Below are 14,720 nucleotides of genomic sequence, written 5' to 3'. Positions count from 1 at the left end.
TGTAGCTCAGAGACAGCATGCTTGTCTAGGGGGAGGAGGAGGCACAAGGTCCTGTCTTCAACCTCAGCACTGCAAAGCATGAACAAAAGCCATCGCTGTGTGAAGTGAAATGGCAATACATGAAGTAGCAAATGTGCCGAGAGCAAGAGTGCGGGTGAGACTGGTAAGCCCCGGACAGGGTCTCCTGCACTCGGTAAGCCCCGGATACCATCTCGAGCACTCGGGGGCTTGTTCGATTAGTCTTTATACTATAACTATATATACTGTTAGTTAGGACATAATTAATATTGGTGATATAACTAATACCAAAGGCATGTTTTTGATTAATGGTTACTCCAATGTGTTAAAATCCAGCTTTTGCTGGGCAGTGGTGGCGCACTCCTTTAATCCCAGCACTCAGGAGGCAGAGGCAGGCAGATCTCTGTGAGTTTGGGGCCAGCCTGGTCTACAGGAGCTAGTTCCAGGACAACCAGGGCTGTTACACAGACAAACCCTGTCTTGAAACGCCTCCCCCCCCAAAAAAATTCAGCTTTCGCTGAAAGTGTAGGTTCACAGGCAGATCTCTGTGAGTTTGAGGCCAGATTGGTCTACAGAGCTAGTTACAGGACAGCCAAAGTGATTACACAGAGAAACTCTGTCTTGAAAAAAAAAAGAAAGAGAGAGAGAGAGAGAGAGAGAGAGAGAGAGAGAGAGAGAGGAAAAGAAAAGAAACTGTAGGTCCTTCTATCTCCAGCAAGGCCCTCATCTTCATGTCTGTACGAATTAATCTGGGGGAAATGCTTCAAGAAGAGAAGGTACCTGAAGGTACATGTGAGAGGTAGAGGCACCTGGTACTGGCAGAAAGGAGGCTGGTGTCCCCCGCAGGGTGGGCTTTGCAATAATGGCGGTCCTGTGGAAGGCTCCCTTTGGGCCGTCGTGTAACTGATAGGCGTGGTCCCATTTAATCCTCACAACAGTCTGGTGTGTTGGGGAGTAACGGCAGGCTTACTCACACATAGGGAACTGTAGACCAGGAAAGATATAACTTATGAGAGGCCTGCAGCTAGAAAGGGATGATCCGGGTCTGGGCCCTGTCTGCCTTGCCCGGGAGTCTTGATGTCTGAGTGTTGCTTAGGATGGTTTGAATGCAGACTCTTAGGATGGGGTGAGTTTGGGGAAGGCAGAGGAAAGCTGAGGACCTGAGGTTCTTTATTCAGAGCCCTTCTCCTCCACACACTTTCATTCTCTCTGCCTTCCTTTCTTTTGTCCCTTCTCTTCCATCAATTGAGACAGTTGATTTATTTATGATTTGTCTTCGGTTTAAATCAAGTTGGGCATTTTAAATTTATTTGAAAACAGTTGTAAATACCCCACACTTATGTAAAGCCTTTAATTGAACCTTCTCTGAGTCCAGACTCCTTATTAGAAAAACGAAACAAAACAAACAGAAAACCAAATTCCTTATTAACAAAAAATGACCATCTGTCGGGCACTTGTGGCTGACGGTGAACAGTACCTGCCTGTGCTGCCTTGTTATCACCAGGGGGCAGCAGAGAGCCCCAGAGAACGGCATTAAACTGCACACAGTAGCCACAAATCCTTTCCAGTTGCCGGAAATTCATCCTAATCTGATTTGTTTTTCCCCTGAGTTTGAAACTCTGGCTTAGAAACTGTTTCAGCTGTTGCTTAGGAGACATTTTATCCAAAGGAGCCGAAGGCCACTCCGATATAAGTGGTAAAGAACCTTTGACAACATCTATTGCTTTTAAACCACTCTGACTTCTAATTAAAACCATTACTTTTGAAGTTATGTTAAACCCCAAAAGACTGTTTTAAGAAAGTCCTACAGTTTAACTTTTGAAATGCTACATTGAGCATATGCTGAGAGATCCTCCTGGTTCCCCATCCAGGTTGCAGAAAGGTCCTCTGGGTGGAGCGGAGCCTGCAATTCCGCCAGCGGTTGGTAGGAGCTCCTGGTGCAGATGGGGAGGGGCTGCTAGCATTGCCCTGGAAAACCACAATCATTTGGGGAACTGGCTATTTCAAACAGGCCAAGTTTGCATTGTGATAATAATATGCACATTTGATTAGCTGGTTAATGTTTGGATACTTAGCGCAGTGAGTCTCAATGAGAAGAGATTTTTGTTCCCAGGACACATTTGGCAGGCAGGAAGCATTTTTAACTGTCACAAACAGAGAGAGCCTTCTTGCCTCTGCTAGCTGGTGGCCAGGCATCATGCTAAACACTTTACTACACATGGCAGTTCCCAGTTCCAGCTTCCAACACATGCAACACAGAATTGTTGCTCAAGAGGTTAAGAAACCCTGACACAAATCTAGGCTGGGTGGTGTATCCCAGGGCTCGAGATACTGAGATGAGGAAGTCTTCAAGTTCAGTGGCCGGTTTGGCTATACAAAGATGTCAAGGCTAGCCTGGACTACACCACAAGACTTTGTCTCAAAAAGGAGAAAAATAAGCTGAGTGTGGTGGCTCACACCTTCAATCCCAGCAGCTGGTTCTTGGGAGGCAGAGTAAGTGGATCTCTGAGTTCCAGTCCAGACTGCTCTATAGAGTGATTTCCAGGACAACCAGGGCTACACAGAGAAATCCTGTCTTGAAAAACAAAAACAAAAACAAAAACAAAAAAAAAAAAAAGGAAAAGAACGAAATGAAACTCTGATGTATAAGAACATAGACTAATTCAGTTGCCCAGTCTTGGGTTCCAGAACCTTGATTCTAGCTATTATTTTGAGGTTTTCATGTGGTAAACACTAAGGCTTCATTGGGCTGACTTGCTTAATGGCCACAACAACCCTACCTTCTAGCCTAGATTTTATGAACGGAGGTTTATAGATATTGGAAACGATCATTGTACTTGAATCTGGCGGAGCTGCGATTGAAACCCAGGCAGCAAGAGTTCAGAGTCTACAGTTGAGCAGCAGGTAAATGCCTCTCCTATGTGAATCAATAGATGATCACAGCTCATGGCCACATGGCAACTCAAGTTCCTGAGGAAAGTTCCTGGTACAGTATGACCTGAGTCTCTTCCAAGCATTCGTGTAGCGGTCAGAGGGCAGTTTCAGCAGTGTGTTCTCTCCTTCCACTACATAGATTTGGGGAACTGAACCAGGGAGCTGGGATTGACTGCAGGAGCCTTATTTGCTGAGAAATTTCAATACCTCAGTTTTTACTTTTGGACATAAAATTGTTATTATCTGATGCCTGAAAGTATATCGTTGTGAATGTATATTCAGAGGCTGGGAACACAGCTCAATGGCAGAATGGATGCTTAGCAGGTAGAAATCTGAGGAAACTCCCCAGCAACACACACACACACACACACACACACACACACACACAGACACACACACATACATACACACATACACACACAGACACATACAGACACACATACAGAGACACACAGAGAGACACATACAGACACACACACACATACAGACACACACACACACATACACATAAAGAACTGAGAACTAAGGGCTGGGAATATGTCTATGGTAGAGCGCTTGCTTAACTTATACCCATAAACAGGCCCTGAGTTCAATCCCTGGCATGTATACATTCTCGGTATCAATAGTCCCATATCACTCTTACCTTTGTAGAATCAGGTTCAGTAGAAGAATAGGCCCCGTAAATTTTCAGGACTTCCTCAATTGGGATACTGTTCTGTGAAACAAAAACAATGTGTTGTCATATTGTGGCTTTTTCTTTATTAAAAAACAAAATTACTGCATCTATAATGGTTCTAGTACAGTGTAAGGTAACACAGCAACTCAGTAATAACTCCTAGATTATTGTGTAACCAAGTTTTCTAGACATTAATATCTCTCATCTTTTTTTCTTGGCTTCCATAAATATTTTTATACTTCGGTATGGAGGCCAAATTTTTATTACATATTTAAAATCACAAATTTTACTATTAGTAAATCCCAGGCATTTAGAATCAATATTGAAAACTTGTAAGTATACATTAGTACCAAAATGAGCTTAGAAATCCTGAAATAAAGCTGGGTGTGGCAGTGCACACCTTTGATTCAGGCACTAGGGAGGCAGAGACAGGTGGATTTCTGTGAGTTCAAGGCCAGCCTGGGCTACAGAGTAAGTTCTAGGACAGCTAGGGCTACACAGAGAAACCCTGTCTTGAAAATGAAAATAACAACAAAGAAAAAAACCAGAGTGTCCACATAGAGAGTTCTCTTTTCCTCACCATTAAGACTCCGGCGTAAGATGATAAGATCACTGCTTCGCGCTCTCTTCGGTTTGGATACAAGGGTCTGCCGTGAAGTGGCGCTTTCCTAAGGGGAAATATGGATAGAGAAGGTTGGGGTGTTCATGTGTGTATGGAGGACAGAGGCCAGCTTCGGGTGATTCCCCTGGACCCATCCACCTTGGTTTCTGAGTCAGGGTCTTTCATGGGACCTGCGCTCACCATGTAGGCGAGGCTGCCAGCAGACACCAGGGAGCCACATCTTTGCCTCTTTAGTGCTGTGATTATAACTTTATGCCAGTATGCCCGGCATTTTATGTCGGTGCTGGGGGTCGAATTGTGCAGTAAGGCTGACTGAGCCATCTGTCTTCCAGGCTCCTATTGTTCTTTTTGATAGCTGCCAAGATGATACTAATCCATAGGTAACCAGCCATGGTTGTGGATTATCCACTTTTTTTAAAAAATTATTTATTTATTTATTATATATACAATATTCTATCTGTCTGCATGTCTGCAGACCAGAAGAGGGCACCAGACCTCATTACAGATGGTTGTGAGCCACTGTGTGGTTGCCGGGATCATGACCTTTGGAAGAGCAGGCAATGCTCTTAACCACTGAGCCATCTCTCCAGCCCCCTATCCACTCTTAAAGTAGGATTAATATGATTGATTTTCTGTTGATCTCCTTTTACTAAAGCTGTCACAAACGCTGACTGCCCCATGGGGGCCGATTATGGCTTTGCTAGCAGGTGTCCACCCTGCTTCTCATCGCCTGCTTGGGGGAACCTGCCTTACTTTACGGTAAGCTTACCTTTAGGAAGGCTGGGATACCCCTAGATTCTGGGAACGGGTCTGGCCAGTGTGTTCTATGTGCAGACAAATCAGGAAACAGAGACACTGAGACACATGCCACGTCTGCTTGTTGTTTGTTTAAATCTATCCTGGTTTGAACTGAACCTTGTTCTAAAGTGAGATGACAAGAATAGTGTCCACCCAGGAAAAGAGACTGGAGGTGGGATCTGGTAGCATCAGGTGAGGTTTAAAAAAGAAAACAGAAATGCATTGTGTGTGTGTGTGTGTGTGTGTGTGTGTGTGTGTGTGTGACACAGAGAGAGAGAGAGCTTAGAAGACAATATGAGGGAATTTGCTCTCTTTCCATCATGTAAGGCCCAGTTATTGAACTCCGATAGTCAATTTATTGGCAAATCCTTTGCCCCTGAGATTTAAATCACTGTGCCTAACAGTCCAGTTCACAAACTTGGAAGATATACAGGCAATCAAACTTGCCTCCCCGACCTTCTCTCCTCTTGATTTCTCATCTCCTCCCTCCTCCTTGCTCCTCTGTTAAGGTTGTTCAAACTGGATTTTCTTAACTGTGACCTTGAGCCAGGACTGCAGAATAGAACCGGTCTCTGGACTTTGGGATGAGCTATCTGATGACAGCCCCTTAGTTCCCTGTTCTGACCGGTTGAGTGTGTCTGCTGAGGAAAAGGCTGATAAGCTCGGAGGAAATGATCACACAGACTCAAGTACTTAGCTGCTTCTGTGCTCCAGAAACTGTGTAAGATGATGGTCCTTGGGCAGCAATTTCAGGCTCTACCCACAGAACTAACCATTGAGAGTCATAGCTCATATATAATACAGTGAAGTCATGGTTCTCCTATATAATACAGTGAAGTCATGCCTCACACAGGTAATACAGTGAAGTCATGCCTCACACAGGTAATACAGTGAAGTCATGCCTCACACAGGTAATACAGTGAAGTCATGATTCTCATGGGTAATACAGTGAAGTCATGCCTCTCATGGGTAATACAGTGAAGTCATGCCTCTCATGGGTAATACAGTGAAGTCATGCTTCTCAGAGAAAGCTTCCCATGCAAGATTATTTTTTTTAAACTTGACGGAAACCAATGATAAGAAATACAGACTAGGTGAGCACATCTACCATGTCCTCAAACTGCCCATGGAGTGTGTCTTCAGGCTTCTGGCTGGAGGAGAAGTTTGCCCTGTGTTTCTACATCAGAGAGCCTCATAACAAAACACGGGGCAGGGCTGGACCTTCCTCCATCACATTGTAAAAGGGAAAACTGCCCGGGCTGGGGAGTCCACTCAGTAGGTAAAGAACTGGTCTTGCACAAGCATGGGCCCTGTGTTTGGAGCCTTCTCTCATCATTCATGTAACCCACCCCCACCCCCCACCCCCGCCCCCAGCTTGTTGACACAGCCTGAATCCTAATGCTGGGGGATGGAGATGGGGCCAGGCGCTCTCTGGAGCTTGCTGGCTAGCTAGGCTTTCCGGTGGTGAGCTCCAGATTCAGTGGGAGACAGATGCTACTTCAAAACCTAATATGAAGAGAGACTGAGAAAGACACTGACATTGACCTCTGACCTCTGCATACACCCACATCCATGCACAGGAAGGTGTGTCCTTACCCACACTAAATAAACAGATAGATTAAAAAGAAAAACATCAAACGCATTTCAACTTACACTTTCTCCCACTGGAGCCAAGTTAAATCTTCTGAGGGATCTACCCATTGACAAGCAACACTGACGGCCAGGTCATAGTGGGCCTGGAAGCAGTAAAGAGAGAGTGGACGGTGTGGGTTCAGATTTTGGCAAAGCACTTCCCTGGACAATAGCCTCACTAAGCCCCAGCCTCTGGTCATGTTCCACTTAGGGAAGATCCTTATTTATAAACAGCCCGATGTTCAGTTAGGGATATTCCAGGACCCAGACATCTACTTTATCTGCCACTAAGCAGTTATGTGCTGTGTGTGGTCCGGAAAAGAGAGAACCCTCAACTGGCAGTTGGGGAATGTGGCCTTGCACCTGGCTTGCCAAGGGCTCAGGAATATTCCTGGGTGAGGCACTGATGAGGCTGGGCCTCCCTCTCCTTAGGGCTTAAAAAGGCAAAAGGAGAGAGTGGAGAAAGAAGGCCGTAAAGAACATTTGGTAGTCCTGTTTGGTGTTAGACCTGTACTCCCAGGGGACAGAGGAGGTGTGGGACCCTGGATGGAGGCACTGTGGTGCTCAGCTGAGGAGACGTAAACAATCCTGGCTGACTTTCACTGAGGAGGCAGTCTCAGGGCTAGAGCCTGTAGGAAAGGGGGTTTATACAAATGGAGAAGTTCACTCCAGGGGGGCACAGCATGAGCAATGGTCCAAACTGAGAGATAGGTGGAGAGCCTCATACCTGGTACAGAACTGAGGGTCAATTTTTGCACTGACTCTCTTCACAGCGGGGACCTTTCTGTAGGTTGTCTGTTAGCTCTTACTTAATAAGCGTGTTTACCGCTCAGTACCAACATTTCCTTTCCATCACGATAGCCAGGAAGGTGAAGGCTGGTCGGGGATTGGTTAAGGTTCTAAACATCCCTAAATAATGTAGTGATGCCCTCCAGGGACCTGAGTTAAGTAAATTGTCGCCCTAAATAATAAATCAGGGGTTTGGACCACGGTCACCTGGTGACACTTCATCAGGAGCTTGATGTTTGGACCAGTTACATGGTCGTGCTCATTAGAAATAGAAGCACTCGGCCCTACCCTGACCTCCAGAATCAAAATAGCTCTGTAATAAAACCTCATTAAAGTTTGAGAAGTTCTGCTCTGATCTGTTTAATGCCCTGTGTGATATGTGCACACAAAGCGGCAGGCTTAACTACAAACCCTGGCTTTACACAGAGGGAAACTGAGGAAAAGAGACTCATCCCTCTCAGCACAAGGATAGATCATGGGGGGGAGGAATGGGGGGGGGTGGTAAACTGAGTTTACTGATTTCTTTTGGATTAAATTTCTCTGTAGTTTCTTCTCTAATTTCTGTGTCATGAGCCAGCAGAACGTAACATGAGCCTGAACACAGTAAGAATAACGAAAAGGATTCTAGGGTCATGTATCACTTTGCCTTACTGCGCTGATGCAAACGATAGTAAGTGATTAGAGTTGAGAACTACCCTATTGCTAGTTCTGACAAGGTCTTTAACACGGCGAGTCAACGTTTTATCTCGCAGTAATTGGTTTAAATCTTTTCCCGCCTAGGTTTATTTTCATATTCTCTTTTTGCTTTCTATTTGGTGGGTAAAAATGATCATAGGGACAACCTTAGGTTGAGGAAAGCACAGGGAAGAGGACCGGGTGCCCACGTGCATGTGCGTGCGTGTGTGTGAGTGCGCATGCGCATGCTTGCGCACGTCCCGTGCGTGTGCACGTGTTAAGTTACACAGGCATTTGACCCCTGTTCCGGCCCCTTATTACATACAGAACGCAACGGGAGTTGCACCAGCAGGATACACTACCATCTCATCTAGAAAGGTGAGTTGGCCTCTTCCTTTTGGATCAAATTCATTTTCCCGAAGTCTGATGCCAATATACTCTCCCCTTGAAAGCAAGAGAGCAGCATTGAGCTTTGGGGAATGATATGGGGTTCTGTCTTCAGAAAGAGACTTTCTTCCCAGTCCCTCCCCCACCCCGATAAAAATGCAGCAGAAGTCATTGTTGGTCTAGGAGCTGTAACATTCAATATTGGCTTGGGGAGTGATCTCCAAAGGCTGCAGGTTTAAAACACCTGATGACAATGAACTTAAATCACATTTATCTTAATATTAAACTCATCGTTGGAAAGCAGGAAGGATGCAAAATGGCAACACATAGAAAAGATTTTTTTTTTTTTTTGTAAGAGGAGGGCTAAGCTCCCCGTATAATAAAATAAAAGATTTCCTGCTGGGCATTATAGTCCATGCCTTTAATCCAAGCAGGAGACAGAAGCAGATGCATCTCCTATGGGTGTTTATACTCTAAGACGAGGGGGCTATAGCATAACAGGATATATTTCTGTAATATTTCCCACAGAATGCACCAGCATTTGACATTATACCTGGAGTTAGCATAGAAATTGTCTGTCTATCTATCTATCTATCTATCTATCTATCTATCTATCTATCTATCTATCTATCTATCATCTGTTTGAGGCAGATGATACAGTCATGGCTGTTCTGGAACTCTGTAGACCAAACCAGCCTTGAACTCACAGAGACTGAGCTGCCTCCGCCTCCCATAGTGCTGGGATTGAAGACGCGCGCTTCTACACCTGCCAGAGTCACCATGCTTAACTACTGTTTGTGTTTTTTTGTTATAATGGCTCCAAACGCGTATGTGTAAACATGAGTGAATTCCATACATGTTTATCTGGCATTTCTTAAAGATTTAGTAGAAGGCGGTCGGTCATCTTTATAAGCAGACAATGGACATTTGATGAGAAAAAAAATACTGGGATTGTGGCAACAATACATACAAAATAAAATATGACCTCTTCTTGTTGTATGATCTGTGATTTTTCACCAACATTTTTTGAAATACCAGGTTAAAGAAAAACTGAGTGGGGTGGGGGAAATTTATGGGAAACTTGATCTTTTCTTTATTAGCCAAGAAAGTTTAGAAGTCAAGTTGTTAAGCGTGGCAATAGAAGCGGCAGAGGCCTGGCCCCAGGGCACATCTAGGCATCTGTATCTTTTGCGAGTAAGTGCTGCCCCTTGCGGTGGTGCATACTGTCCTCCGAGGCTGTGGGGAGCCTGCACGTGCACGCTGCTGCAGAAGTATTTGCCCAAGAGATTCTGCATCCTGCCCTGCACCGCATATGCCTGCATGGCAGAGACAGAGACCAGAGCGTCTGCTGGCTTTCTCCAGCAGAGCAGCGAGATCCCTCCTTAGCTTTCTGTGCACCCGCCAGCACCCAGGCCATCTATCTGGGCGATACTCACAGCAGCCTCTTCACCTCCTGCTTTACACGACTCTTTTCCATGGCGGAAGGCCAGGGCTGAGCGGATAGCTTGCGCTTCACCTGATAGCCTTTAGGAAGAGCAATTTCTGCAAGCCTAGAAATTACAGCAGCAAATCAGAGAGAACATGAATTAGGAACGCTGTTGCCACAAATACCAGTCATGGAGTCCGAGGCTGTGGAAGGGATCCAAGAGCATCCAGAATGCAGAACTCCCATCCAGCAAGTTCCAACTGAGAAAGGGACCTGGAGGCTATCCCTGGACCTTGTGCCCATCTGACAGCTTATTCCTTTCCAATTTTAATTACAGAAAATTATTAAGTAACTTAATTTTGTGTGTACATACGAGTGCAGGTGCACATTGCCGTGGCACAAGTGTGGAGGTCGAGAACAGCTGGCTTTCCCATGATGTCACCAAGAATGGAACTCAGGTCCTTAGGCCTGAGTTTAAGTATTTGGCTTAAGTGTAAGTATTTTGACCTGCTGAGCCGTCCAGCCTGCCCTCTTTCAAGCTTTTCTCTCGCTCAGGGTGTGCTCACCCTCACACTAATCGCACTAATCGCACTAATATTGGAAAACAGGGATGGTTCATGCAGCAGTTGACCAGGCTCTTTGGGCAGAACCACCCATACAGGCTGACTTGTGGTCTGATATTATGGAAGTGTCCTGCGTATGGTTGACACCGTGAGTCCCAGTGTGTTTGACAGCCAGCCCATGACTTCCCAGAGCTGTCACGGACTGTCATTTGACAGTCCACAGAAGAGTGGCGAATGTGCCTTCAGGTCTCACCTTGACTTTGAACCAGAAATCAAAGACAAGGTAATGGAATCAAAGGGGCTCTGAAATCACACATACGCACACTCACGCACACACACAATTGTGAAAAAAATCATTCCTATTGAATGGGGAAACTCAGCAACGTATGACTAGCAATCAAACCTGCCAGCATCATCTGTGTTAATTTAAAAGATTTTAATCACTTTTTTTTTTTTTTTTTTTGGTTTTTCAAGACAAGGTTTCTCTGTGGCTTTGGAGCCTGTCCTGGAACTAGCTCTATAGACCAGGCTGGCCTCGAACTCACAGAGATCCGCCTGCCTCTGCCTCCCGAGTGCTGGGATTAAAGGCGTGCGCCACCACCGCCCGGCTCGTGAAGGCTAATTTAATGGCTGAATCACTATTATTAGGAAATCTCTGCCTTCAAGGCCAGTCTGGTCTACAGAACTAGTTCCACGACAGCCAGGACTACACAGAGAGACCTTTGTCTTAAGAAAAAACAAAAACAAACAAAGAAACAAAAGCAAAACAAACAAACAAACAACAATAAAACGTTATTCTGGATGTTTTTTTGTAAAATTGCTTTCTGGGTGAGATAAACATTTAATTTGATGAACTTTAAAGTAAAGTATATTTCCTTCCAGATGTGAGTGGCCCTACCTAACTGGTTAAAAGCCTTGAATGAACAAGGATTAACCTCTTCTAGCAAGAAGGCAATCTGTCAGCAGACAGCTTAGATTCTAACTGCAACTCTTTCTCGTATCTCCAGACTCTGCTGGTCTCCTTGATCAAATTCAGACTGACCAAGCCTCTGCAATCATGGGAACCAGTTTCTCTAAAACCTGTCTTTCTCCCTCTCTCAGCAATTTTGTGGTAGTTCAGTCACTGTTTTCAGTACAGACTGCACCTATTCTCTCTCTCTCTCTCTCTCTCTCTCTCTCTCTCTCTCTCTCTCTCTCTCTCTCTCTCTCTCTCTCTCTCCCCTTGTTTTGTTTCTCTGGAGAAGATGTAACAAAAATGTGGACAGACTATTTAAATTGTACTTGTGATTTACAATCCCTGCTTTAAAGGTAATTGAAAAGAAGGCGCGTTCTTCCTGCCAGTGCTTCTGCTGCAGCCTGTGAGAGAGAGCCAGTGGGGGTGGAGAGGTGGAGGAGCGCTGCGTAGAAGATGGGTGCATTCCAAAGACACTGCAATTGCTCTGGTCAGGAGAGGGTAGGAGAGAGTGCTGCAAGTTAGGAGGCCTCATGGCCTAGGGGAAGAAAAGCCCCGGCCGAGGGAAGCCAGGCACTGGGATTTGGCATCCTCTCTGCAACTGGTTGATATGACCATGGGCAAGCTGCTCGGTGCTCTAGTCTAGTTAACTTCTTGCCAGACCTCACCCTGACATTCTATCATTCCATGAAGGCTGAAATGTGCTAAAATTCTTTTAATTTAATAATTTATAAAAGCATAAGTTCATAGGGTGTTGTCTTATTTCTTTAATAGAAAATGGGCTCAATTTTTTGGCATGAAGTGGGCTCAATACCGTGGCAGAAGACAGGATCATTAGCTTTGAAGCCTGCATAATGAAAGTCTTAGCACTTACTTTAACCAATTTTCTTCCTTCCTTCTTTCCTTCCTTCTTTCTTTCCTTCCTTCCTTCCTTCCTTCCTTCCTTCCTTCCTTCCTTCCTTCTTTCCTTTCTATCTTTTTTTGTTTTTTGAAACATGGTTTCTCTGTGTAACAGTCATGGATGTCCTGGAACTGACTCTGTAGACCAGGCTGGCCTCCAATTCACAGAAATCCACCTGCCCCTGCCTCCTGTGTGCTGGGATTAAAGGCGTGCGCCACCACCGCCCAGCAATCAATTCTTTCTTACAGCTCTGAGCAGGCCCTTTGATTTTCACACTTATGAATTACAAATTCGTAACTTTTGATTGGTGTCACAGCTTTCTCTTAACACCCCATCCCAACATGGCATAATCCTGAAGGTATATCATATATCATATATATATATAATTTTAAATAATAAGAATACTAGTGCTTACCACCTCTAGAAGGTCAGGACCTTGAAAGACCAACTCTCTGTGTCCTGTTATGCAAAGTAACTTTTTTTCTTTTCATTTCTTCATATGTAAAACAACCATTGAATGTGTGCTGAGGTTGGGCCAACTGGAGAGGATCGCTCCTTTGTCAGCTTCGCCCGGATGAGAGAGAGCCATTTGCATAGGCTTGAATTCAGTTAGACTTGAATTTTGCCTGTCACTCTATTCTGTCTATAGAGCTCCAAAGGAATCAAGACCACTAGCTGGAAACACACAAGAGGGACCGGCTGCCTCACGCTCTAGCTCTTTCAGACACCAAGTCCACCCCCACCCTTCCACAAATCACAGCCCTAGAGTTTTAGGAGTCCTGGGCCCTGTGGAATATCGGCACAGGCCCTGTGGAATATCGGCACATTCCAAGCAGACCCCCTCTCCACAGTCCCGTCTTAGCGTCTACTATGCTATGCTGGCTGCAGGCCCTTACCAGTCCCCAGAATGTCTCACCAACTGGAGCTGACGTAGCGCTTCTGCTCTTCCTGGTACCCGCAGGCAGGCTTGGGCATTGGAAGGCTTGAGCGGCTGCTCAAAGTCTTCCTGAACGCAGATGCTTCTGCCTGGTTGCTAGGAAACTGTGCCTGGATGAAAATAGTTTTATAAACATCCTCATGTCTCCTCCCACGCACACAGTGGAGAGGTCGTATATTTGAGACCGACTGTGACCCTGGCCTTCAGTCGTTCATGTATCTTTTCACTTGGGTAGGCATAGGTGCACCAGCTGAATAATTAATCAGAAAGCTGAGAAAAGGAAGCCACTTCCCCCAGTTTTCATCTTCTCTCTCCTCTCTTTCTTTCCTTCTTTCTTCTTTCTAAGACAGCATTTGGCTACAATGGAGGAGTCAGCAGACCAGCAAGGATTGCTGGAGAAGCCAGTGGAACTCCAGCTCCTCCATACAGAGTATCCCAAGCAATTTCTTGGGGTGATTCTACCGAATGACTATGAACACAGAGCAGTGAAAAACCAGGGGAGCCACCACCTGGGGACACACTATCATGTGCTGGTTGGTTTTAGGCCAACTTGACACCAAATAGAGTCATTTGGAAAGAAGGAACCTTAGATGAAGGGTTGCCTTCTTCAGATGGCCCGAAGGCAAGTGCGTAAGGGCATTTTCTTGATTAATGATTGATTTAGGAAGACCCAGGCCCCTGTGGGTGGTGCCCTGCCTGGTCAAGTGGTTCTGGGTTGTATTAGTAAGTAGGCTGAGCAAGTCATGAGGGGAAGCCAGTAGGGAACACCCCTCCATGGTTTCTGCTTCAGTTCCTGCCTCCAGGTTCCAGCCTTGAGCTCTGCCCCTGGCTTCCTTCCATAATGGATTCTAATTTGCAAGGTATAATAAACTCTTTCCTCTGCAGGTTGGTGATCAGTGTTTGATGACAATAATAAAAATCAAAGTAGGACTTGTTCATCTGAACTAGTACATAGTGCACCACGGCTCTCCTGATGAGTGGTCCTCCTGCTTACACTGCTTACACACTTGTTCATCTGAACTAGTACATAGTGCACCACGGCTCTCCTGATGAGTGGTCCCCCTGCTTGCACACTTGTTCATCTGAACTAGTACATTGTGCACCACCGCTCTCCTGGTGAGTGGTCCCCCCTTACACACTTGTTCGTCTGAACTAGTACATAGTGCACCACGGCTCTCCTGATGAGTGGTCCCCATGCTTGCACACTTGTTCATCTGAACTAGTACATTGTGCACCACCGCTCTCCTGGTGAGTGGTCCCCCTGCTTGCACACTCTCCTCCTCTAACCCTTGTTTCCTTGCTGAAGGCTTGTAGAAGATTACTCTTTGTTCTCCTGAGAACACCTAAATGTCTAGTTGGGTATTCTGCCCCGGGGTTGGGATCCTGCTACCAACACCCATTCCTTTGTGT

At 45.5% G+C, this 14,720-nt stretch overlaps 1 protein-coding gene across 1 annotated transcript in view; it reads right to left on the bottom strand.

Moving 5' to 3' along the window:
• CUNH2orf80 (chromosome unknown C2orf80 homolog) overlaps positions 1 to 14,506 on the bottom strand; it is a 25,181-nt gene extending 10,675 nt beyond the window's left edge. The window contains exons 1-6 of the mRNA XM_050154196.1: positions 14,318 to 14,506; positions 13,290 to 13,420; positions 9,968 to 10,055; positions 6,702 to 6,784; positions 4,209 to 4,296; positions 3,596 to 3,667 (exon numbers count right to left, since the gene is read on the bottom strand). Coding sequence (XP_050010153.1) covers positions 3,596 to 3,667; positions 4,209 to 4,296; positions 6,702 to 6,784; positions 9,968 to 10,055; positions 13,290 to 13,420; positions 14,318 to 14,506 — 651 coding nt within the window. The remainder of the gene's footprint in view (positions 1 to 3,595; positions 3,668 to 4,208; positions 4,297 to 6,701; positions 6,785 to 9,967; positions 10,056 to 13,289; positions 13,421 to 14,317) is intronic.
• Between the last annotated feature and the right edge of the window lie 214 nt (positions 14,507 to 14,720).

Source organism: Alexandromys fortis, unplaced genomic scaffold (genome assembly GCF_014885135.2).
Source record: "Alexandromys fortis isolate MF-2015 unplaced genomic scaffold, M_Fortis_MF-2015_v1.1 scaffold_40, whole genome shotgun sequence".
NCBI classification, from domain to species: domain Eukaryota; kingdom Metazoa; phylum Chordata; class Mammalia; order Rodentia; family Cricetidae; genus Alexandromys; species Alexandromys fortis.
The sequence above is the reverse complement of the archived record's forward strand: the minus strand, read 5'-3'. Positions and strand labels throughout refer to the sequence as shown.